Source organism: Anopheles gambiae, chromosome 2 (assembly GCF_943734735.2).
Source record: "Anopheles gambiae chromosome 2, idAnoGambNW_F1_1, whole genome shotgun sequence".
NCBI classification, from domain to species: domain Eukaryota; kingdom Metazoa; phylum Arthropoda; class Insecta; order Diptera; family Culicidae; genus Anopheles; species Anopheles gambiae.
The window spans coordinates 34,163,005-34,185,892 of record NC_064601.1 but is presented as its reverse complement, the minus strand read 5'-3'; the positions used below and the strand labels follow the sequence as shown (position 1 = coordinate 34,185,892).

The window sequence follows — 22,888 nt, the reverse complement described above, 5'->3', positions numbered from 1 at the left end:
ACTCCAACGCACTAATGGCGATCGATGCTTGGGAGGAAGCTTGCATCTAGGCTAATTTAATAATAATTGTCCGGACGGAGGTCACGCAGCCGGTGCCCCGCGGACGGAAGCGACCTTTCTCACGTGCAGATGGTACGGAATGATGGTGTTTATTACGGTCAGCTTTTAGAGTGGTAGGTAGCCAGTAACAGAACGGTCGAAAAGACATCAGCCACCAGCTGGGTCAAGTTTGTGTGGCGCTACGTTTCGGAGGTCATGAAAACGTCATGACCACATTCGAGAAGGGGCAACTGTTAATTGTGGTTCAATCATAGAAACATGGCTCGATTCGCCACTGACAGCTGAACTAATCAATGAGTTGGCGGCAGTGTGTCTGTGTTGCATAGTCGTGGCGCAATAAAGAGGAAACAAAAATTCCCCACTTAATCAGCGCGCCTGTTTGCGCAAGTATATAGCGTAGGTCTGCTTTGCGACCTACAGTGTGTGGAAGTTATCAGTACATCCCGCAGTCTTGAACAATCCTCAGCTCTAGTGTTTGTAGCGCATTGAAGGATGGTAAATTGCTTGTTCGAAGTAACCCGCTACCAATGGTTGGGTGCGATCGTGTTGGTGCTGCTCGTAGTACCAGGCTATGGCGGAAGACGTAAGTGATCCACATTTGCTGCAATTGTTAAGCATTTCCGGCCACTAAAAGGCTCCGTTTGTGCGTAGACTCTTTCCGACAGCTGTGCATCACCGAGGAGCAGCAGCGCGGACGCTGCGTACCGGTGAAACAGTGCGACAGTGTGATGACTACGCTGCGCAAAGACACGCTCACGCCTGAAGACATCCAATACCTGTACGGTACGGAATGTGGTCGAACGGCGGAAGGGAAGGCACTCGTCTGCTGTCCCCAGAGTTCGCTAGTCCCGGTGGGAGGACCGATGGAGAGCGGCATCAACACAACGATCCGAGTGAACGCCGAAGAGAAACAACCCACAGAGCCCACCCTGGAAGTTGCTCCCAACGCTTGCGGATTGCAATCGGCAGTAAAGCTGACAAATCTCACCATCGGGCATCATCCTTGGACGGTGTTGCTTCACTACGGTGGTCAGGGTGTGTTGAATACTTCCTTTACTTGTACTTGGTACGCTTTCGAGGTGCCTGTGATTGACCCATTTCTTTTTCTAGCCCACAGCACCCAGTTTAACTGCAGTGGCACGCTTATCGCACCAAGCTACGTACTAACTTCGGCAAGCTGTGTGGACGATGAGGCGGCATGGAACAAGTAAACCAATCTCTACAACCTACATACTTCAAGAACAAATCGAACAACATTGCTTCAATCTCTCCTCCAGCTTAACCGTACGGCTTGGCGAGTGGGATCTCGAATCGACGGTCGACTGTATTCTTGACCCCGACAGCGACGATCTGGTCTGTGCCGACCCATCGTACGATGTACCGGTGGGACAGGTGATCCTGCACGAAGCATATACCGGACGGCGGAACGATATTGCATTGCTGAAACTGGCCCAACCGGCGCAGCTAAACGATTGGGTTAGTCCGATCTGTTTGCCCGAGTCGCCTGTGCTGAACGAAACGGCGAAGTACGGTGCGGCTGGTTGGAACCAGAACACTTGCGGTAGGTTGTGTGTGTGTGTGTGTGTGAAACGGCAAGACGAACTACGTTACTGATGGCAATACTTGTGTGTATATTTGTCAAAACCATTAGCGGACCCGAGCAGCCGGTACAAGCAACTGTCCAGCTATGATGCACTCAACCAGAAGGCTTGCGAGCGGTACGTCCCATCGGTAGCGGGCACCTCGTACGGATTTGTTTGTGTCGCAGTCGGGGAGGAGCAGCCGTTGGGTGATGCTGGCGGTGGGTTGACGGCAGTGAGAACGATCGACTCCGCCGGACGCTCGGTGCACGAGCTGGTCGGTGTGCTGAGCTCACTGTCGAGCTGTGCCAACTTTCAGGGTGTTTCCGTTTACACGCGAGTGGCGCAGTACGTGGATTGGATCGAGAGCAAGCTAGTAGTGCCGTCTGATGGAGCTTAACTCACATCACACTAGTTGGTAGAGTGGTAATAGATAATTACTTTTTTTAATTGTACGTATACACTTAAATGGCAAAGCTTATGTAGGGAAAACTTGCTAACTGAATAAATCACACACGCGACTGGTGCAATTACGGTTCTAGATTACTAACGATCCAATCGACGAACTGATTGACTCGGGTGTACACGCCCGGCACTCCCTCGAGCCCACACTGGCGGCCGTAACTGACCAGCCCGCCGAGATACATGACGCCTTCCGAGTTGCGCTGGCCCACGTACATCAGCGGTCCGCCAGAATCGCCCCGGCAGGAGTCTTGTTTCGCCGTACCACCGGCGCAAACCTGCGTCAGATCGATGCCGGCCTGTGGGTACTGCTGCTGGCAGGTTTGTTCCGGCACGCCCGACACACCAACGTACAGCTTGTAGCGGCTTCTCGGTGCTGCAAGTGCAGAGTTCGGTGGTTAGTACGAACACGGCTTGATTGCAAACGCCGCTACCTACCGTCCTCCGTTTGACCCCAGCCAGCCACGACGAACCGTTGGCCATCGTAGGAGATGGTCCGCTGCGCCGGCTCCAGCGGTAGACAGATCGGCTGCACGTAATCGTTAAACACAGCCGGCCGTGCGAGCCGTACCTGGGCGATGTCGTTCTTTACCGATTGCTTCTGCACGGCGTAGCCGGGATGCACGATATACTTCTCGATCGCAATGTCCTGCACCGGGTCGGCACACACGCGCTCCCCGTACGAGTTGGCACAGTCCTGGTCGGAATCGATGTCCCATTCACCTAGCCGTACGGCCGTTCTGCAAGCAATGGCATTGTTAGGGCACTGGATCTGGTTTGTCCCTGCGCCGACCCGCATACTTACAGCGTCCAGGATCGTTGTATGTTCTCGATGCAGTGGGCCGCCGTCAGTACGTACCGGTCGCTGATGAGTGCGCCGCCACAGTGGAACTTTAGCTCACCATCTGAAAGTGGTCAACAGGGCTCGTGCGTTACATGGTGGCGAATGTTTTGGGCATGTTTCAGCCGCCCCTTACTTTTCCGCCGATGCTGGATCAGAGCGGTCCACGGATACTCATCGAGCTGGGCTCGTTCGCCTCCGATGATACGGTCCGTGTACTGCACGCCACATTCGTCGGGCAGCAGCCGCAGCTGTGTCTCGTACGATAACCTATTGCCTAACGGTGTACTGGCGGGCGGACGCGTCTGTACGGGCAGCGGAGCAGCCGTGGTAGCCGGCTGGACATTCTCGGGCTCGGCACAACACACCAGCACCTTCCGGTCCTGCGCCCCACACCGGCTAGCCTCGAGGAAACGGACCACGTTCGACGTCAGCAGCGGCTGGTTGAGCAGTCGCTGTATCAGCGGACATTGGGTAACCGTAACGCAGAGTCCGTTCTTCAAATCGGGCGTCCGGCACGGGTTCGGAACTGCGCAGAGAATAGAGCAAAGAAAACACAGGTTTTATCGTAACACGCACGCTACCCCGTCATACACCTGTCAGCTGCTGTATGGGAACGTTTCACCTGACAGGCGAACAATAACACCAAGAGCCACAGCAACACAACTCACACTGCGCGGCGCTGGAATGTAGCACGCACATGATGACGGTAATTATCGGCACCACTGCTACCCCCCGTCCGAATGTACCACCACTACCACCACCACCGCGGTGACGACGTACTGCTGTCATCTCGTCACGAGCCGAGGGCCGGTTCGACAGGTCGGCGGATCGTCCACCACTTACGCTTGCCGATCAGTCGGACAGCACAGGTAGCAAAGCACACTGGTCGATGCGTATCGGTCGAGTGTACAACGGAAACTAACGCCGGTTAGGAAACTAACGTGAGCATAAGCAGGTGGACGTTTCGTGGACGACGTGTCGCAGGGGCGGACGATGAATCGGGCAAATCTACCCCGGCTGCCAGGCGCTTTAGGGAACTCCTTTTGGGTGGTGGAAACGGGTTTTGCCTTTATATCGAGGGGATTTTTTTTAGTTTCTCTGTTCCCTAGGCTCGACTATATGTAGATATAGCGTCGAGCATTTGTAATTACGCACGTGATTAGCATGTAGTTGTGTGCTGGGCCCGTGTGGGACCAAACGTTTGATGGTCTCGTATTTGTACGGATTTGAAATCGGCAAATTTCACCAACGTGTTGACAGGTAGAGGGCTTTTCCCTTTCGCTGTGCTGCTTTCCAGTACGGGCAACAGGTGGCCGGATGATTCATGGAATCGGTAATTCACAATAGCAATCAAGTGCATTCTAAAGAGTTGCAGGGTTTCTTACTTACTCTGAAAATGGTAGAACCCTTTCATGCAGCGTTGTAACCCAAGAGAGTGCGTCATTATGAGGCATATTCTAAACGGCAATAGAGTCATAAAGACGTAATTTTTTGTGATGTTTTCTATAGAAATCTTTGAAATTAATAATAAGAATCGAGTAAAATTGAAAATAGTTTAAACTTGTATGTCACAAAGATTCGAAAATCACGTTGAACCTTTTCACATTTATTCATTCTCACCTTAGTTCAAACACCCGGAATTAAGAAAAAATCCGTAACCTACAAACACAAAATCCCTTAAACTGCACAGTTTCAGATAGTCATTTAAAATTAGCCCTTGTCAGATTTTTTTATTTGTTGTTTTTTTAAGAGCGTGTTGAATGGTAATATTGTAAAGTGCCAGAATACACTAAACGATTACTGTTCGCTTTGTGAATGAATAAAGGAACGATCTAGTTCTTATTATTTAATCATTTATTTGTTCTTAATAATTTTATTTCGCCCAACAACCTATGCGATCTTGCCGTCTAATACAGTCTTTCGAGACTTATGAAGCACCAACCAGCCGGATGCTCAGTACTTGCTACAGAGGTCGGTCCATATGAGGCTTGAAACTACGATGGGTATGGTGTTAAGCCGTGCGAGTTGATGACTGTACCACGGGATCATTACGTGGTGCTAATGCGTCTCGGAAATCTGTACAAATCGATCATGCATGACCATGCATATAGGTATGCCAAACAGAAAAATTTCGAGGTTCAAATTGAATTGATCCTAATAACAGGTGAAACAATAAGATGAAATGAATGTAAAACATTACAAAATTTCAGATAGATTAGAATAAAGGTTAACTATAACGTAGGTTCTTTTGATTAGAACGAGTTTCAATGATGGTTAGTTTAGAATTTTAAAAAAGCTGTTCTTAAATAAAAGTTTTAATGCATCCAGCATAGAAAATACGATCTTTTATTTCTATCAAGAGCCATTGGGCAAAACATATAAAATCCAAATTATATCTTATAAAGTGATATTTTTTATCGATATTAAAATTCGTTTCACTGATCGTCAATATTTTTATTTAAGTCAAGTATAGAACGCAATTAAATAGTCTGCTTCGTAGCTGCTTAAATTTCCCCTCTTCCCACTCTGCGAATCGCAATCCTGCAACTGCAACGCACCACGTCTACTCCATCGTATCCAGCACCCAGTCCATGTATTCGCTCATGCGCGTGTACACCCCGGGCACACCGTCGGTACCGCACTGCTCCAGCCCGAAGCTGACCAACCCGATCAGGTACCAGGACTTGGTGGACGAGCGACCATCGCCGTACCGCATCAGCGGTCCACCGGAGTCGCCGCGGCACGAGTCCTTACCCTTCTCGCCGCCGGCACACAGCTGGGTGGGAATGATTTCCAACCGTATCGAGCTGAACGCATCGGCACATACCTCATTGTCCACCACCGGCACGCGCAGATGGAGCTTCTTCGTGCTCGAGGTACTGTTTTCCGTCTGGCCCCAGCCGGCCACGGTTGCGTACTTGCCGGTCAGGTTCACCGTCCTGCTTTCCTCGCTGGTCGGCAAACAGATCGGCCGTATAAAGTCGGTAAACTCGACCGTTTCCGACAGCTGCAGCAGCGCGATGTCGTTGTAATCGGCTCCGTTCTGTTTGTAGTAGTCCGGATGCACTACGTACGCATTGATCGGCACATCGCGCACCGGATCGGCACAATCGTCTTCCACGCAGTCGATGGTGGTCGTGGTGTCGAACTCACCGAGCCGCACCTGATACCTGAAACGAAGGCAAAGCAGACAAATGGTGAGGTGAGCTGTGGTGAGGTTCATAGGATGGCCAGACTTACACGATCCAGGATGATGGAACGCCCTCGATACAGTGGGCCGCCGTGAGGACGTACTGGTTGTGGATCAGTACTCCTCCACAGTGGAATCCATACCGGTTGCTGCCTGCAAGTGTCGAACAAAGGATGGAAAAACAGTGCTAGGGCCTAGAAGCATCTTACGACACCACTCCGCCTTACCTTTGTAGTACTGAATTCTAGTTAGCCAAGGATAGCCATCTATCGGAGCGACTTCCCCACCGACGATACGATCCATTTGCATTTTGCCACACTCACCCGGTGGCGGCAGCTCAACCGGTGCATCGAACCGGCCAGTCAGCTTGCGAACGAGCGGACAGCACACCAGCACCGAGCGGCCCTCCTGACCACATTTTGATTTCATCACCAAGCTGCGATCTTCCGGGGTCATGTTCTCCTTCTTCAGCAGCACGTTGCGGATCGAGAGGCACGATCGAAGGTACACGCAGGTGCCCACCTTACCGTCCGGTGTTTCGCACGCATCCTGTAGGTTCACTGCAAGTTGTGGCGTGTAAAAAGCGGCAGAAAATCACAGTAAATTAGTTACCCACAGAGGTCAAACCATCGCTTCCCATACTTACACGCGTCAGATAAACCAATCACACCGCAGAAGACGCACACTAGCAGCAGTAGAAATCGTCCCGCCTGGGGTGACATTTTGCTGAGAAGCAAAATAGCAAAACGGCACTTTGCAAGGACAGGTGCGGACAGGACAGGGGTACGGTGGTGCGAAAACAAAAGCGCCAAAAACGACTGCCAACCCGAATGAACACACAGCGCGCCCAACAGCCTCCGAAACAGCGCGCTACCACGAGCTCTAGTGTGTTTCGTAAGCCCGCTGGCACGGTTATGTTCGGGTCGTACGTGCTGCCCCGAAAGCTACCCAACCGGTCCGGCCGTGCGATGGCGCGCGGGAGCGACCAGATTGGTGTCGGGTAGAGCGGGAGCAGTGCACTGCTCCGCGGAGATCTCTGCGGGAATCTCCCGTTGCGCCTGCAGCGCGCCCATCTTGCCGAGCAAGTGGGGGACATCGGAGATCGCTGCCAGGAGATGAGTAGCAGCGCTGTTCGCAGCGAGAGACTTTTTGGACTGTCATCTCCGTTCGGCTGTGGTTGTGGCTGCCGGTACCAATACCAATTCACGGATCGGTGGCGCTATCAGTACACTGCCGCAGAGGTCATTATCGAGGTGAGGCTTAGCGATATGAGTGACTACACACAGCGCTAGGCTGCACTAATGTACGTAGGCTGCTGGGTGCCCATCGGACAGCGGCTGTGACAAAACGGTGCTCGATCGGGAAGCAAACGGATTGCAGGAAGAATGCGTCTCGTTTACGAAGGTTAACTGGTAGCCTTGTGTGATTAGATTTCCGGAATTGGAATCTGTTTGGATGTTTTCGGTTCCCCAGACCGGTGGCTTCCTGGAGGAATATGCGCGATTAGATGCATTTATTCTTCTTGAATGTGGTATAGCTTTTGGTGCTCCAAGGGTCACGTTTGCAATCATATAAACATCGATGGCTGTTCAATGAATTGTTTTGGTTCATGTTTTCTGAGATGCAATCTTTTAATTTACTGTTAATTACATTCAGTATGCTTTTTTCGTTCGCGTGCTTTATCCTATCATCCGTCCTCCTTATCACTATCTTCATATTATTAATTTTCCTTTCTTTTGACTTTCTTTTGACAAAATTCGATTTTCTTTTGTGGTTTTGCATTGTTTTCTTTTCTATTGTTATTATTATCATTATTTTTGTTATATTTCAGTTTTAAGATACAAAGTAAAATCTATAGGCAGATTTGGCTATTTACAAATGAAATGAAAATAAAAAATTTATTCAAATCATAATCCAAATCAATCAGGAAAACAGCTCTCCCCAAATGGAAAAAACCTTAACCAGTTTGAAAAGCAGTCGTCGAAATATCAACAAGAAACGACGATTGCCAAATTGGATTTCCCCAAGATTACATTATCCTCCCCTTTTAGTGGTAAAATAGACCACTTGAAAGAGTTAACACTATAACCATAAACATCATCACGTATAACTAAACCCTACACCTCCTCACATCAGCTGGAGAACAAACGCTAGGCCCCCCTCCTCCCCCCTCCCCCCCGATTCCAACGAAAGCCGGTTCTGCCGAGCACATTGCCTCAATCAACCTGACGTTGGCGGTATTTTCGCTGGGAATTCCCCGATCAGTACGGTCGACGGCTCGCGCTCAGGTCTACGCGCGCACTGGAACTCCCGAACTCGAGCTAGAAACCCGAGAGCTTCGGAGCTGGAGAGAGTTGAAAACAGCAAGGGGAGGGGTAAACCGTCCATGGCAAGACGTACGAGAGCGATCGTTGTCACGGCCATTGGTGGTCTTCGTAAGATCGTCCACTGGCGTATACACACACCCGAACGTCAAGAACAAGTTTGCGCGCGTGCTGTGATCAAATTCCGCCACCCCCACGCACCGAGTCTGCTTCAAACACGCCAAAACCTGTTCCGGTGCCCGGGGGAGGGATGAAGATGATCGCTATAGTGACAAGCGATCAAGCGGACTGCGCGGAGGCAACAGGGTTCACCCGGCACAAGGGTGGTGGGTTATCAACGATTGAAGGCTTTTTGTTGTTTTGTTTTTGTTTTTGGGGCCACGGTTGCTTCTGCCGACTGGTCTTGATGGTGGTTATGGACGAGCGGGCGAGAGCGGACCCGTCGCCGAAAGCGGAGAGCGAAACCGGCCGACTGGTTGGCAGTGGTAGTGCGGCGAACAGCGCGAGATGGAGCACCTTAGAAAATAGACCGATAGTTCTAGCAGATACAGTCCTCCGCCAACGCTGAGGAGTAGCGGTCGTGCATCAGAATTCGTGTGGCCCTCGTGTGGTCAATCAGCCATTCAGCGGTACGGAAGCGCATCGCGATTCTGTCTCTCTGTTGTGTGTGGATTTCTGGGATCATCGGTGTACGGGGGTAAGCGTTGCGTTGCAAACAGGGCCATCAGCAAATAGAACGATGATCGGTAATCGTGTGATCAATCTGCTGATCGTGGCGACGCTGGCTCTAGCAGGCCAAACAGTGCTGGCGCTAGGTAGGTGTGGAAGGGTTTGGATGGGATGAACAAGAGCCAAAGTATAACCTAATATTCTCATCTCTCCAGAGCTGGGTCAGGATTGCGTGAATCCGGTTGGTGAGGCCGGCAAGTGTGTCCTGTTTCGTGAGTGTCAACCCTTGGTCGACATTTACAACAAGCCGGTCAACACGCCGGACGATACGCAATTCCTCACCGAGAGCCGCTGCGGTCTCTACGAGCGTAAAACTTTGGTGAGTACTGGTATGGTGGGCTAAGATATGGAGTTGCGCTGTGTGTGCGTGTGTAGGAGAGTGCGTTTTATTTTTATCAAGTTCATCCTATAGTGAGAGCCTTCTATATTTGGGCTGCAAATTAGCTGCTGAGAAAAGAACATCTTTTTACTAATAGTAAAAAGATGAACTTAGAAAATTAGTGCTGAGAAAAGTAATTTTACAATAAACCGCCCGACAAAGCAGTTTCCAAAACCTGTTCCTGTTTTGCCGTGACATCCAACTCAAACCGTGTGCTCGGCTCTTTTGTTTACTCGCCTACGAAACAGGTTTGCTGTGCGGGGGTAAGATCCAAAGGCAAAACTTCGCTCCCAGAATCACCAAACTGTGGGGTGCAGCTGACGGACCGTGTCATCGGCGGACAGCCGACCAAGATCGACGAATTCCCGTGGACGGCGCTGATCGAGTACGAGAAACCTAACGGCCGGTTCGGATTCCACTGCGGTGGTTCGGTCATCAACGAACGCTACATCCTCACCGCGGCCCATTGCATCACGTCGATTCCGCGCGGCTGGAAGGTGTAAGTGTGACGTGACTGTGCGCATAAGCCCGGCTCGGAATGATTCTAACTTTCCCCAAACCCTCTCTACACAGGCACCGAGTTCGTCTGGGCGAGTGGGATCTTTCCTCGACCACCGACCAGGAGGATGACTTCTACGCGGACGCCCCGATCGATCTGGACATTGAAAAGATTATCGTCCACCCCGGCTACAACCTGCAGGACAAGAGCCACCATAACGACATTGCGCTGATACGCTTCAACCGCGAGATTAACTACTCGAGCACGATAAGCGCGATCTGTTTGCCGCTGTCCAACTCGCTGCGCAACCGGAAGCACGCCGGCCTGTCGAGCTATGCGGCCGGCTGGGGCAAAACGGAGACGGCTTCGGCGAGCCAGAAAAAGCTGAAGGTGGAGCTGACCGTGGTCGATGTGAAGGATTGCTCACCGGCGTACCAGCGCAACGGCATCTCCCTCGACTCGACGCAGATGTGTGCCGGTGGCATTCGTGGCAAGGATACGTGCAGCGGTGACTCGGGCGGCCCGCTGATGCGACAGATGAGCGGATCGTGGTACCTGATCGGTGTCGTTAGCTTCGGGCCGCAGAAGTGCGGAGCGCCTGGCGTGCCGGGCGTGTACACGAATGTGGCCGAGTATGTGGACTGGATAAAGGACAATATCTACTAGGTGGGCGGGTTGTACTAGAGGGAACGCATTACGAAAAACGCGGACAAAATGATGCGCTGGTTTGCACGACCTGTAACGAGCGACTCAAATAAAAACTAATGCATTTTAATACTCAAATGAAATGAAACGTGTTTTCAATAGTAATTTTACTACTAATTGTCCATTTTCTTCCTCCTCTTCAATGTAACACGAACGACGTGATCATGTCGACCGATTCTGCAAAGGGTTCTTATTAGTACTATGAAGCTGAAAAGTCGGTCATTGATACAGGTCTGAATGTCAATCGAACTCAATCAGCGTTGAAAGAGACAGTTACGATTGTGTTGCATTTGTTTTTAAAACAGGGTGCAATTAAAGCAGTGTTCTCCAACCTTGTTAGGATCGCGTTCCACTTGGCTTTGTAAATACATTTGTCGTGGCCCACATACATTGAGGGCACACATTTTACAGACGTAGTTCAAAGTTTTTGATCAAAAATATGTTTAAATGTCATATCTCATTCTTGTTGAAAATTTAATCTAAATTGTGGGAAAAAATGCACGCTTTGTAAGCTTTAAAAAAAAATCTTTCACCGACCTTGTCTGTTAACGCCACGGACTACAAGTGGTCTACGGATCGCAGGTTGGTGTTTTTAAGCATTCAATTATTTTAGTTTAGCTTAGTCTTTGTTTACAGAGCCTTTCACTTTTTTCTTTCACATTTGTGAACCTAGAAAAATTAACAGAAAATGCACCATTTGTATGTTATTTTGATACAATTTCACGCAGAACATTTTTTACAGCCAGATAAGTCAATTATGCCCCAGATCTCCCAGTGCTCACATGAAATAAAACGTGTTTAAATAAAACATACACATGTTCTTTATAATCAGTACTACAGCATATGCGTGAGTATAGAATTAAAAAAAAAAACGCATCACCACTCAAAACTACGAGCCAGTGAGATGTTTCCTATCGGAAACTGCTGGCAAAAATAATGGAGCATTGTCAAGGGGTCAAGCGAATCAGAAACTGGTCCTCTAAAAACTGGTTGTTATATACAGCGCCTTGCGCGTAATCTCGCCACCAGTATGCTGACCAGGCGTATTGTAAACAGTAGCTTTGATGAGTTTTAATGTTTGCCTTGCAACAGTCTTCGCCGAGCGGTTGAACCTTTCGGTAGTGGTCAGTCCATAGCGAAAGCGTGTCAAATTATCACATGATGCTGTTTGGAGGTGTTAAAGTGCTCCGTGTATCGGGTCCTCCGTTGTTCTTTGTTTTATTGTGGATGGTACATAGTGTTGTTGGGCTTGGTAGGGTGAAAAAAAAGAATGAATCGTATATTTACAATCTTTTATTCTAAACAAATTAATATAAGTTTTCTAAACGCCAGATCTCAACGTAAACTGTGTGACTCCGCTGGGAGAGTCAGGAAAGTGTATTCTGTTCCGAGAGTGCCAACCACTGATCACCATCTACAACAAACCGATAAACACTCACGATGATACACTGCTACTAACGCAAAGCCGGTGCGGTATGCTGCAGCGAAAAACGCTGGTAAGCCCAGGGTTTCGGAATATTAATTAGCGACTTATTCAAGAAGGTAACAAAGCTCAATTTACGCCACTGTGTCAACGCACATAGGTATGCTGCCCCGTGACCAGCCAGGCCAGGTCTTCCCTACCCGAACCGCCGGTTTGTGGCATTCATCTGGCCGATCGGGTGATTGGTGGGCAGCCAACGCAAATCGACGAGTTCCCATGGACGGCACTGATCGAGTTCCAGAAACCGGACGGCAGCTTTGGCTTCCACTGCGGAGGATCGTTGATCAATGACCGGTACATCGTGACAGCAGCCCACTGTATTAAATCCATTCCACGCGGCTGGAAGGTGTAAGTATAGAAAAGGCTGGGAAGTTTTCTAATCGAGTGTCTAATGGAGCGTACTATATTCCTCAATTATTTTTCAATCCCACGAGCAGCCATCGGGTGCGTCTTGGTGAGTGGGATTTGACATCGGCAAACGATTGTCAGAATGAGTTCTGTTCGGATGCACCGATCGATCTGGACATTGAGCAGATTGTCGTCCACACTGGCTACGATACGAAGGATCAAAGCAATGCGAACGATATCGCGCTAATACGCTTCACCCGGCCGGTAAACTACTCACAAACCGTGCGGCCTATCTGTCTGCCCCTGAGCAGCTCACTTCGCAACCGCAACCATGCCGGAATGCCCGCCTATGCGGCCGGCTGGGGCAAAACTGAATCGGCAACGGCCAGCGAGAAGAAACTGAAGGTCGAGATGAACATTAAAAGTCTGCAGGAGTGTGCGCCGGTCTATCAGCGAGGAGGTATCTTGCTGAAAAAGACGCATATGTGTGCCGGTGGCGTTCGTGGCAAGGATACGTGCAGCGGTGACTCGGGCGGCCCGCTGATGCGACAGATGAGCGGATCGTGGTACCTGATCGGTGTCGTTAGCTTCGGGCCGCAGAAGTGCGGAGCGCCTGGCGTGCCGGGCGTGTACACGAATGTGGCCGAGTATGTGGACTGGATAAAGGACAATATCTACTAGATGGGCGGGAAGCACTAAGTGGAGCGCATTAAAAAGAAGTAGACATATTGATGGATGGTTTGGGGACTTGTAACGAACGACTCAAATAAATCTCATGCATTTTAATGCTCCTACGACCTCAACAGCCTTTTTTAAATATTCAAGCACCTTTTCAGGTGATTTTTCTGATGTGGTACATATCATGTATCCTTAAGATTTGCTGTCATTTTGATAAGACCACGCTGTGATTTGGATACCATTTTTAGTGAAAAGAGACGAAAGGCTTGACAGATCGAAATACGAAGTCCAACAGCGTAGACAAACATATTTTCCCAGAAAAATGTGATTTGAACAACAGAATAAGAATAAAAAGATTATGATATTTAGAGGTTTGGCTGCAATACGCTTCATAGTGGCCTGATTTTAAGCTTCTCAAGCTTTATCCGACGTGAGTTTCTGAGGTATTTAAGCAAATTTTCTTGTTGAATATTTGTAAGATATGAATCATAAATTGACGAAATGGGTAAATGGTGCCTACAAAGGATCTTTTAAGGACAGATAAGTCTACTCCATTCATTTTCGATATTTTATTTTACCACAGGATGTTGCAACATGTTTGTTACATTAAATGAATTATTTATTCACATAAGTCAATAAAGGTTATTTAAGATCTCTCGATGCTTAAACGCCACAAAACGTTAATAATCAGATCTGCAGCATATGCGTGAGAAAAGAACAAAAACAGCACCACCACACATTACTACGAGCCAGTATGATGTTTCCTATCGGAAACTACTGATAGAAAACTGGAGCATTGTCAAGAGGTCAAGCGAATCAGAAACTAATTATCTACAAAGTTATTGTTTCATGCAGTGATTTGCGAGTAATCTCACCCCTCACGCTTTATGTTGATCAAGCGTATTGTGAAAAGTATATAAATGAGTTTAAACGTTTGCCTTGCAACAGTCTTCGCCGAGCGGTTGAATCCTCTGGTAGTGTTCAGTTCATAAGGAGAGCGTGTCAGTTTTTCACATGATGCTGTTTGGAGGTGTTCAAGTGTCCCGTGTACCGGGTGCTCCGTTGTTCTTTGTGTTATTGTGGATTGGACATGTTTTTGGGCTAGGTATGCTGATAGTAAATAAAATATATCAGATAATTTAAAGTATGTTTTTAAACGCCAGAACCAGTAAGTAGTACCCAGAACACATCTTCCCTACCCGAATCACCGCATTGTGGCATTCAGCTGGGTGATCGGGTGCTCAGTGGGCAGTCAACGCAAATCGACGAGTTCCCATGGACGGCACTGATCGAGTTCCAGAAACCGGACGGTAGTTTTGGCTTCCACTGCGGAGGATCGTTGATCAATGACCGGTACATCGTGACAGCAGCCCACTGTATTAAATCCATTCCACGCGATTGGAAGGTGTAAGTATGAAAATTACTAGAAAGCATTCACTTCGTGTACCTAAAATATATTACTTGTGCAACCCATCGAGCAGCCAACGGGTGCGTCTTGGTGAGTGGGATTTGACATCGGCAAACGATTGTCAGAATGAGTTCTGTTCGGATGCACCGATCGATCTGGACATTGAGCAGATTGTTGTCCATACCGGTTACGATACGAAGGATAAGAGCAATGCGAACGATATCGCGCTAATACGCTTCACCCGGCCGGTAAACTACTCACAAACCGTGCGGCCTATCTGTTTGCCCCTGAGCAGCTCACTTCGCAACCGTAGCCATGATGGGCTGATCAGCTACGAGGTTGGCTGGAGGAAAACCAATTCGGCAACGGCCAGCGAGAAGAAACTGAAGGTCGAGGTTGAAATCAAAAGCCTGCAGGAGTGTGCGCCGATTTATGAGCGGAATGGTATCTTGCTGAAACAGACCCATATGTGTGCCGGTGGCGTTCGTAGCAAGGATACGTGCAGCGGTAACTCGGGCGGCCCGCTGATGCGACAGATGACCGGGTCGTGGTATCTGATCGGTGTAAATAGCTTCGGACCGCGCAAGTGCGGAACGTTCGGTGTGCCCGATGTGTACACGAATGTGGCGGAGTATGTGGACTGGATAAAGGACAATATCTACTAAGAGGGATCATCACAGGAGAAACGCGAATTGCAATCTTTTGGAACAGGAGTTATCAATCAAAATTGAGCACTCCACCATTACATTACAAAAAAAACTAAATAAACAATGTACTATCAACAATCGGTATAAGATGCAAAACTAGATTATTCATGTAACCTTTCTTGTGCTTGTTCAGTGTTCTGAGAAATCCTTCGCCTATATGTAGAATTGTATGTAAAGTTGAAAGCTAGTATTGCCTGATGCAATCGGGATAATGTTATAAAGAAGAGAACTTGGGCTGAGCAGTCAGTCGTTGATCAGAACTCAATAAAGCAACACCGTCAAAAGAGAAAAAGTCTGTGTCAACGTTCTCCCTCATTCGGTCCACCTCCTCCACCCCCTCGGTTGGTTTTGCAGTTGTCGTGATCCGGTTGTGTCGAGTATTGTTCTCCAGTGTTGGAGTATTCGGCGCCTTCCCTCATTCCTTTCCGCTCTCGTGTCCCCCTTTCTTACATTTGGTGTCAGAAGTGGGATCACGACGAACGCGCTTTGGGACAAGTGTGAATTTCCTGGAAATTCGATTGCGATCGACGTTGTGTGGAGTGAGACAGTGAGGCATCAAAGCGCTGGGTGCGCTGGACGGAGCACAAAAGAACAGTGTACGAGTGTAGCGGCGTTTCGTACGGGTGTTCGGTGCGATCAGGCGCTGGGTGCGCAAGTTTTGGCGGTGTGAAAGAAGGCGCTGTGTGCGCGAGTAGTTGTGCGTGTTTATGCGTTGGTGCGCTGTGTGCGCGTGAAGTTGCGGCTTGCAACAAAAAGGCGCTGGGTGCGCGAGAAGCTGTGTGCGTTGGTGCGCTGTGTGCGCGGGAAGTTGCGGCTTGCAACGAAAAGGCGCGGGGTGCGCGAGAAGCTGTGTGCGTTGGTGCGCTGTGTGCGCGTGAAGTTGCGGCTTGCAACGAAAAGGCGCTGGGTGCGCGAGAAGCTGTGTGCGTTTTTTTTTTACGCTGGGTGCGCGAGTGTGCTAGGTGAAAAAAGGATTAGCGCTGTGTGCGCGTGAAGTTGCGGCTTGCAACAAAAAGGCGCTGGGTGCGCGAGAAGCTGTGTGCGTTGGTGCGCTGTGTGCGCGTGAAGTTGCGGCTTGCAACGAAAAGGCGCTGGGTGCGCGAGAAGCTGTGTGCGTTTTTTTTGCGCCGGGTGCGCGAGTGTGCTAGGTGAAAAAAGGATTAGCGCTGTGTGCGCGGTGAAGTTGCAGTTAGCATCGAAAAAGGCGCGGGGTGCGCGAGAAGCTGTGTGCGTTTGTGCGCTGTGTGCGCGTGAAGTTGCGGTTTGCAACAGAAAGGCGCTGTGTGCGCGAGTGGCTTTCGGCGTTTCTGCACTGGGTTCGCAAGTTAAGCGGTAGGCAAGGAGATTGGTGCGGTGGGCCCGAAAAGCTGCGGTTTGAAAGAGGTGTGCTGCATAACTAGGCGTCGTGCTTGTAAGTGCTGGGTGCCTGAGGAGCAGACGCTGTGCGTGTGTGTGTGTGAGGAACTAACGCTGTGCGTTTGGGGTGCGAAAAAGAGTTGCGTTTTCTAGCATTTTGGCGCGTTATATACAAAAAAAAAAAATGGAACGTTTTCTAAGCGAATATACGCGTGCGGGATTGGTTCGGATGTGCGAAACGGCGGGACTAGCACTGTCCGGAACCAAGGAAGAATTAGCTAAGCGTTTATTAGAAGCAGGGGTAACAAGCGACGGCCAGCGCGAGGAAAATATCGGCGAAATAAACGCGTCTGGATATTTTGACGTGGATGCGGATTCAGAAACTGGCAGCAATGGTGCGACTGCGGCGGGTGGTGCTATGGCTGTTACCGCGGAATCGAGAGCAATTGTGACAGAAGTGGTGTCACAAAAGATGGATGTGCCTAGAAGTATAGAAACACATGCACCGTTTGTGCAGCCCTATTCGTTCCGCGACGTGGAAGAAGGCATTGACCCTTACGGCAATGACCTTACCAAAGACATTGGGGCATGGTTTGACGATTTCGAGGGAGTGGCCAACATGGCGCACTGGACAGACGAGCAAAGATTTATTATGTGCCGGAGAAAAATGGTGGGAGTTGCGCGGAGTTTTCTCTCGACTGAAAGAAACATAATATCGTACGCAGCTTTGCGATCAAAGCTGATGAAGGAATTTGGTGAAATAGTGCGGTCGAGTGATGTGCATAGGCGGCTTATGTCACGGGTAAAACGTCCCCAGGAAACAATGCTCGAATACGTGTATGAGATGCAGCGTATAGCTCGAGATACGGAAATCGATGTTGAGAGCATCATCGAGTATATCGTGGACGGTGTGGCGTGCGACACAAAAGTGCGTGCATCCCTTTATCGAGCGCGCAGTATGGCCGAGCTGAAAGAAGAGCTGTTGCGCATGGAGAGAGCGGAGAAGAAAAGTGTTGTGAAGAGGAACAATGGTCAACAAGATCAAAGGAATGGTGGGGTAGGTTTGCGGAAGTGTTATATTTGCGGGGAGTTAGGGCATGAAGCACAAAAGTGTGTTAAGTCAACAAAATGTTTTGAATGCGGTAGATCGGGGCATCGGGCGAAGGATTGTTCTATCAAGAAGCGACTGGTAGCTGACACGCGCGCTATTGTACCGAGTACAAATGAGCGATCTCCGGTAAAGTGTTTCAAATGTGGAGGCGTGGGGCATATCGCTCGAAACTGTAATAAAAATAGCTACAGCGTGATGGGAGGTCAGATCCAGGAATCAAATAAAGAATTACCAACAAAACAAGTGAGCGTGTGCGGGAAGGAATATGCGGCTCTGATCGACACCGGGAGCGAGGTATCACTCATGCGTGAAGATGTTTTCGCGGGACTTCCATCGCAGTTCAAACAATGGAAACAATCGAACCACATTTTGAGAGGGCTAGGTGGAGTGCCCCAAAATGGATTCGGCGAAGCCACACTTGCCGTAAACATAGACAATTGGGTATATCAGGTGCAGTGGGTTCTGGTACCATACGAGGCGATTAGAACACCCCTTATCGTAGGTATGGATTTTTTGCATTCTGTTAATTACAATATTAACAACGAAACGGTCATGATCGAGCCCCGAAGAAACGAGCATGTGTTGGGGATACAGAGAAATGAAGAAGAACACGAACGACAACAGCATGTGAACAATATTTTAAGCGAAGTGATGAACACAATGTGCGCCAGCGAGACAATGGAACCGGTTATCCCGCCTCAATTTCGGGGCGAGATAATGACAATGATCGAGACATACAATAATACCAGCTGCAGTGAGAGAAAAGAAACGTGTCCAGTTAAGTTGGAAATTGTTCCAGACGGACAGATAATGCCGTTCCGCCACCCACCAAGCAGATTGTCTTTTTCGGAATCTGAAGCAGTGGATGCGCAAGTGGATGAGTGGCTTAAAGAGGGTATTGTTAGGCCTTCTGTGTCGAATTTTGCGAGCCGCATAGTTATAGTGAAGAAAAAGGACGGGAGCAACCGGGTGTGTGTCGATTATCGGAAATTGAATTCGATGATTTTGAAAGACGGATTCCCGATACCAGTAATCGATGATGTCGTGCAAAAACTACAATGTGCACAATGGTTCACGGTTATGGACCTGGAGAATGGATTTTTCCATGTGCCGGTAGCAGAGAATAGTAAAAAATATACAGCGTTTGCAACGAGACGAGGGTTGTACGAGTTTAATCGCGCGCCGTTTGGTTTGTGTAATTCGCCCGCAGTGTTTATCCGGTATGTTAATCATGTGTTTCGGGATCTTATTACAAACAACCTACTGGATTTGTACATGGATGACATGGTTATCCATGGCTCAACCGAACGAGAATGTTTATGGAAAACGGAAAGAGTGTTAAAAGTGGCAGCAGAGCACGGTTTGAACATTAAGTGGAAAAAGTGCCAGTTCATGCAAAGGGAAATAACGTTTTTGGGTCATCGGGTGAAAACTGGACAGATATCGCCAAGTGTGGAAAAAATAAATGCAGTGAAACATTTTCGTATTCCGCAGAACGTTAAAGCAGTGCAAGCGTTTCTGGGATTAACGGGGTTTTTCCGGAAGTTTGTAAAAGACTATTCGAAAATCGCCAGGCCGCTTACGGATTTGTTGCAGAAAGATACATCTTTTGAAATAACGGGAAGTGCATTGGAAGCCTTCAAACGGCTAAAAGAGGAATTAATAAAAGAGCCAGTGTTAAGGTTATTTGATCCCGAAGCAAAAACGGAACTTCATACGGACGCTTCAAAAGCAGGGTTTGGTGCAACATTGTTACAGTGGGTAGAAGGAAAATTGCATCCAGTGTATTTTTGGAGTAAAAAGACAAGTGAACCGGAATCCAACAAACATAGCTACGTGCTCGAGGCTAAAGCAGTGTTTCTAGCGGTTAAAAAGTTTCGGCAGTATCTTTTGGGTCGTCCTTTTAAATTAGTTACTGACTGTGCAGCGTTTAAGTGTACATTGAAAAAATCGGAAGTGCCGCAGGAAGTGTTACCATGGGTGATGTTCTTACAAGATTTTGTGTTTGAAGTTGAACACCGATCGGGTAAAAAAATGCAACACGTGGACTGTTTGAGCCGATATCCGACGGAAGTGATGACTGTGACAAATGAACTAACGGCACGTATTCGTAAGAACCAACAACAGGACGAGATGGTGAAAGCAATTAGTGAAATTCTATTGGATAGGCCCTACGGATCGTATAAATTGAAAGGAGGACTTTTATACACTGTAGTGGATGGAAACGAACTATTAGTGATTCCACGAAACATGAGGAAGCAGATCATAGAAAACGCACATAACGACGGGCATTATGGGGCACAGCGTACTATGCATACCATAAGGCAGAAGTTTTGGATTCCACATCTAGAGGTATTGGTGAAGCAACATATCTCGAACTGTGTGAAGTGCATCTTACACAACAAAAAGTTAGGACGACAAGAGGGATGCTTGAACCCAATCGACAAAGGAGATGCGCCTCTACGTACATTGCATTTGGACCATGTGGGGCCCATGGATGCCACTTCAAAACAATACAGGTATATTTTAACCGTGGTGGATGGGTTTTCTAAATTTGTTTGGCTTTATCCTACTAGAACAACGAATGCGGAGGAAGTGTTGCAAAAACTGGAGAGTTGGTCGTCGATATTCGGATATCCGACCCGAGTAATAACGGACAGAGGGGCAGCGTTCACGGCTAAGGTATTTGCCGAATTCGTTCAGAAGCAAAACATCGAGCATATCGTCTCCACTACGGGAGTACCACGAGGAAACGGCCAGGCGGAACGTATAAATCGGACGATTTTATCAGTGCTGGGAAAACTATCGATGGGAGATACCGCTAAGTGGTATAAACAAATCAACAGAGTTCAACGGTCGGTAAACGGGCACCTTAATTCGTCAACAGGGCGATCTCCATTTGAATTAATGTTTGGGGTCAGAATGAGACAGGCATCTGATGATTTATTACACGAAATGCTGGAAAAAGAATGGTATGAAGAATACGAACGGGATAGACAGGGTATGAGACAAGAGGCCAGAAAAGAAATAGAGTTGGCGCAAAAGAGATATAAGGAGCAATTTGATAAGAAAAGAAAGCCGGAACATGGGTATAAGATTGGTGATTTGGTAGCAATAAAGAGAACTCAATTTGTGGCAGGAAGAAAGTTAGCTAATGAATTTTTGGGTCCGTACGAAATAACGAAGGTAAAAAGAAATGGGCGATATGACGTTAAAAAGGCAGCTAGTTGCGAAGGGCCTCAAGTTACGAGTACGAGTGACGACAATATCAAACTATGGTCATATGCTACGATTGAATCGTCTGACGAAGACGAATTAGATGAAGATCAGGAATTGAAGGAATAAGGATAAGTAAACTAGGTGTAGGACATCGAGGATCGAAGTCCATCAGGAAGGGCCGAGTGTAGAATTGTATGTAAAGTTGAAAGCTAGTATTGCCTGATGCAATCGGGATAATGTTATAAAGAAGAGAACTTGGGCTGAGCAGTCAGTCGTTGATCAGAACTCAATAAAGCAACACCGTCAAAAGAGAAAAAGTCTGTGTCAACGTTCTCCCTCATTCGGTCCACCTCCTCCACCCCCTCGGTTGGTTTTGCAGTTGTCGTGATCCGGTTGTGTCGAGTATTGTTCTCCAGTGTTGGAGTATTCGGCGCCTTCCCTCATTCCTTTCCGCTCTCGTGTCCCCCTTTCTTACATATATATAATCGAATCAAGTACTTTTAATCTACAGTTTGCAGTCATCTGCTGAACGCAACCATAAATACACGTAGTAGGGAAACCCGTCTCCGAACAGAATGCTATCTGCGAAAGGAAACGTATTTACGCTTTGGGTTGCATCTTGGATGGGTCTGATGTGCTTATCAGCGTACTGTACTCCAGCACAGAAATCTCTGCTCCCGCAGCCTCCGATGTGTGGCAATGATGCACCAGAACGTCTCATTACTAGCCTAGTTGCTCAACTCGATGAGGCCCCCTGGATGGCGTTGATCGAGTATTGGAAGCCGAACGGAAGCTTAAGCTATCTGTGTGGAGGATCATTGATCAACGAGCGTTACGTCGTTACAGCTGCTCACTGCGTTACTTCACTGCCGCAAGGTTGGACAGTGTAAGTACACACGAACTGAATGGCAGGCAACGTAAACGGTAGAGGTAAATTAATCCTTTTCTCTATCACACTGCAGCCACCGGATACGGCTTGGTGAGTGGGATCTGAGCACTTCGGAGGACTGTGACCACAGTCGGTGCAACGATGCACCGATCGATGTGGCAGTTGATAAAATCACTGTTCATGAGGACTACAAATCACCGAGCAGAAATCATCGTAATGATATAGCGTTGATTCGCCTAGACCGACAGATGCATTACACCGAGACAGTGGCACCCATCTGTTTACCTCAGAATGGCTCGCTTCAAACACAACGGTACCGAACCATGCACAGCGTCGGTTGGATTGAGGAGAATTTCGGGCCAATTGGCGGGAAGAAGCTACAGGTGGAACAGGACTTGGTGGATTTTCAGAATTGCTCTTCGAACTATCTGCAGGCTAGTATTGCCTTAGCGGACACTCAGCTTTGTGTAGTCCAGCAGAAAGACACTCGCATCGATATCGCTGGTGGTCCATTGATGCAACGGATTGCAGGGCATTGGTATCTTTTTGGAGTGGCAAGTTTTGGGGGGCGGAACTATGGTACGGTTAAACTGCCCAACGTTTACACCAACGTGATGGAATATGTCAATTGGATTCAAAGCAACATGGAATAGAAATTGGCATTGCTATGGAGGCTTTTGGAAGTTTCGGAAAGTTATTAAACTTTGATTGAGTATGTAATCTTAAAAATAAATGAAATCTTCATGCTAAAAACACATATGCGTTCCCTGTGATTGTGATTGAGAATTGCATACTATTCTTCTTAATTTTTGTTTTTGCGTTGTCTGCTGCATCACATTATTGATGTCGTGACGTTACATGGAATTCCCGACACATACAAGCATTCCAAGCTATGAGCCATGTGTTACGCTGCATGT

The 22,888-nt window shown here is 48.3% G+C and overlaps 5 protein-coding genes across 6 annotated transcripts; 4 read left to right on the top strand and 1 right to left on the bottom strand.

Moving 5' to 3' along the window:
- Positions 1–172: 172 nt before the first annotated feature.
- On the top strand, positions 173–2,170 carry LOC11175953 (CLIP domain-containing serine protease B9-like). The gene is made up of 5 exons (XM_003436379.2): positions 173–643; positions 712–1,095; positions 1,171–1,267; positions 1,338–1,621; positions 1,712–2,170. The coding sequence occupies exons 1-5, from the start codon at positions 553–555 to the stop codon at positions 2,038–2,040; spliced, it is 1,185 nt and encodes a 394-aa protein (XP_003436427.1). The 5' UTR covers positions 173–552; the 3' UTR covers positions 2,041–2,170.
- On the bottom strand, positions 2,171–7,065 carry LOC1269161 (uncharacterized). The gene is made up of 9 exons (XM_307757.5): positions 6,783–7,065; positions 6,364–6,696; positions 6,187–6,289; positions 5,514–6,116; positions 3,615–3,793; positions 3,080–3,472; positions 2,908–3,007; positions 2,541–2,842; positions 2,171–2,478 (listed from the first exon to the last, which is right to left on the bottom strand). The coding sequence occupies exons 1-9, from the start codon at positions 6,856–6,858 to the stop codon at positions 2,171–2,173; spliced, it is 2,397 nt and encodes a 798-aa protein (XP_307757.5). The 5' UTR covers positions 6,859–7,065.
- Positions 7,066–7,128: 63 nt separating this feature from the next.
- On the top strand, positions 7,129–13,406 carry LOC3290783 (uncharacterized). Its single transcript, XM_061649136.1, has 8 exons — positions 7,129–9,275; positions 9,345–9,508; positions 9,817–10,067; positions 10,142–10,730; positions 11,895–12,024; positions 12,105–12,268; positions 12,356–12,603; positions 12,693–13,406. The coding sequence occupies exons 1-8, from the start codon at positions 9,200–9,202 to the stop codon at positions 13,282–13,284; spliced, it is 2,214 nt and encodes a 737-aa protein (XP_061505120.1). The 5' UTR covers positions 7,129–9,199; the 3' UTR covers positions 13,285–13,406.
- Positions 13,407–14,208: 802 nt separating this feature from the next.
- On the top strand, positions 14,209–15,492 carry LOC11176153 (CLIP domain-containing serine protease B4-like). Its single transcript, XM_003436378.2, has 3 exons — positions 14,209–14,386; positions 14,445–14,688; positions 14,763–15,492. The coding sequence occupies exons 1-3, from the start codon at positions 14,296–14,298 to the stop codon at positions 15,352–15,354; spliced, it is 927 nt and encodes a 308-aa protein (XP_003436426.1). The 5' UTR covers positions 14,209–14,295; the 3' UTR covers positions 15,355–15,492.
- Positions 15,493–16,934: 1,442 nt separating this feature from the next.
- LOC1273921 (CLIP domain-containing serine protease B4-like) lies at positions 16,935–22,724 on the top strand. Of its 2 annotated transcripts, XM_061641610.1 has the most exons (3): positions 16,935–21,448; positions 21,594–21,968; positions 22,045–22,724. In XM_061641610.1, the coding sequence occupies exons 2-3, from the start codon at positions 21,658–21,660 to the stop codon at positions 22,622–22,624; spliced, it is 891 nt and encodes a 296-aa protein (XP_061497594.1). In that variant the 5' UTR covers positions 16,935–21,448; positions 21,594–21,657; the 3' UTR covers positions 22,625–22,724. The 2 variants fall into 2 exon arrangements, with proteins under 2 accessions (XP_061497594.1, XP_312959.5); XM_312959.5 differs by having other exon boundaries at positions 21,441–21,968.
- The last annotated feature ends 164 nt before the right edge of the window (positions 22,725–22,888 follow it).

Coding starts and splice junctions, on each gene's coding strand:
- LOC11176153 (XM_003436378.2), top strand. CDS start 14,296: ATGATGCTGTTTGGAGGTGTTCAAGTGTCCCGTGTACCGGGTGCTCCG. Junction 14,387..14,444: donor TGGACATGTTTTTGGGCTAG/GTATGCTGATAG, acceptor TTTAAACGCCAG/AACCAGTAAGTAGTACCCAG. Junction 14,689..14,762: donor ATTCCACGCGATTGGAAGGT/GTAAGTATGAAA, acceptor CCCATCGAGCAG/CCAACGGGTGCGTCTTGGTG.
- LOC1269161 (XM_307757.5), bottom strand. CDS start 6,858: ATGTCACCCCAGGCGGGACGATTTCTACTGCTGCTAGTGTGCGTCTTC. Junction 6,697..6,782: donor GATTGGTTTATCTGACGCGT/GTAAGTATGGGA, acceptor CACAACTTGCAG/TGAACCTACAGGATGCGTGC. Junction 3,794..5,513: donor TGGGTGCTGGATACGATGGA/GTAGACGTGGTG, acceptor CGACTGATCGGC/AAGCGTAAGTGGTGGACGAT.
- LOC1273921 (XM_061641610.1), top strand. CDS start 21,658: ATGCTATCTGCGAAAGGAAACGTATTTACGCTTTGGGTTGCATCTTGG. Junction 21,969..22,044: donor CTGCCGCAAGGTTGGACAGT/GTAAGTACACAC, acceptor ATCACACTGCAG/CCACCGGATACGGCTTGGTG.
- LOC3290783 (XM_061649136.1), top strand. CDS start 9,200: ATGATCGGTAATCGTGTGATCAATCTGCTGATCGTGGCGACGCTGGCT. Junction 9,276..9,344: donor CCAAACAGTGCTGGCGCTAG/GTAGGTGTGGAA, acceptor TCATCTCTCCAG/AGCTGGGTCAGGATTGCGTG. Junction 12,604..12,692: donor ATTCCACGCGGCTGGAAGGT/GTAAGTATAGAA, acceptor TCCCACGAGCAG/CCATCGGGTGCGTCTTGGTG.
- LOC11175953 (XM_003436379.2), top strand. CDS start 553: ATGGTAAATTGCTTGTTCGAAGTAACCCGCTACCAATGGTTGGGTGCG. Junction 1,268..1,337: donor GATGAGGCGGCATGGAACAA/GTAAACCAATCT, acceptor TCTCTCCTCCAG/CTTAACCGTACGGCTTGGCG. Junction 1,622..1,711: donor TTGGAACCAGAACACTTGCG/GTAGGTTGTGTG, acceptor CAAAACCATTAG/CGGACCCGAGCAGCCGGTAC.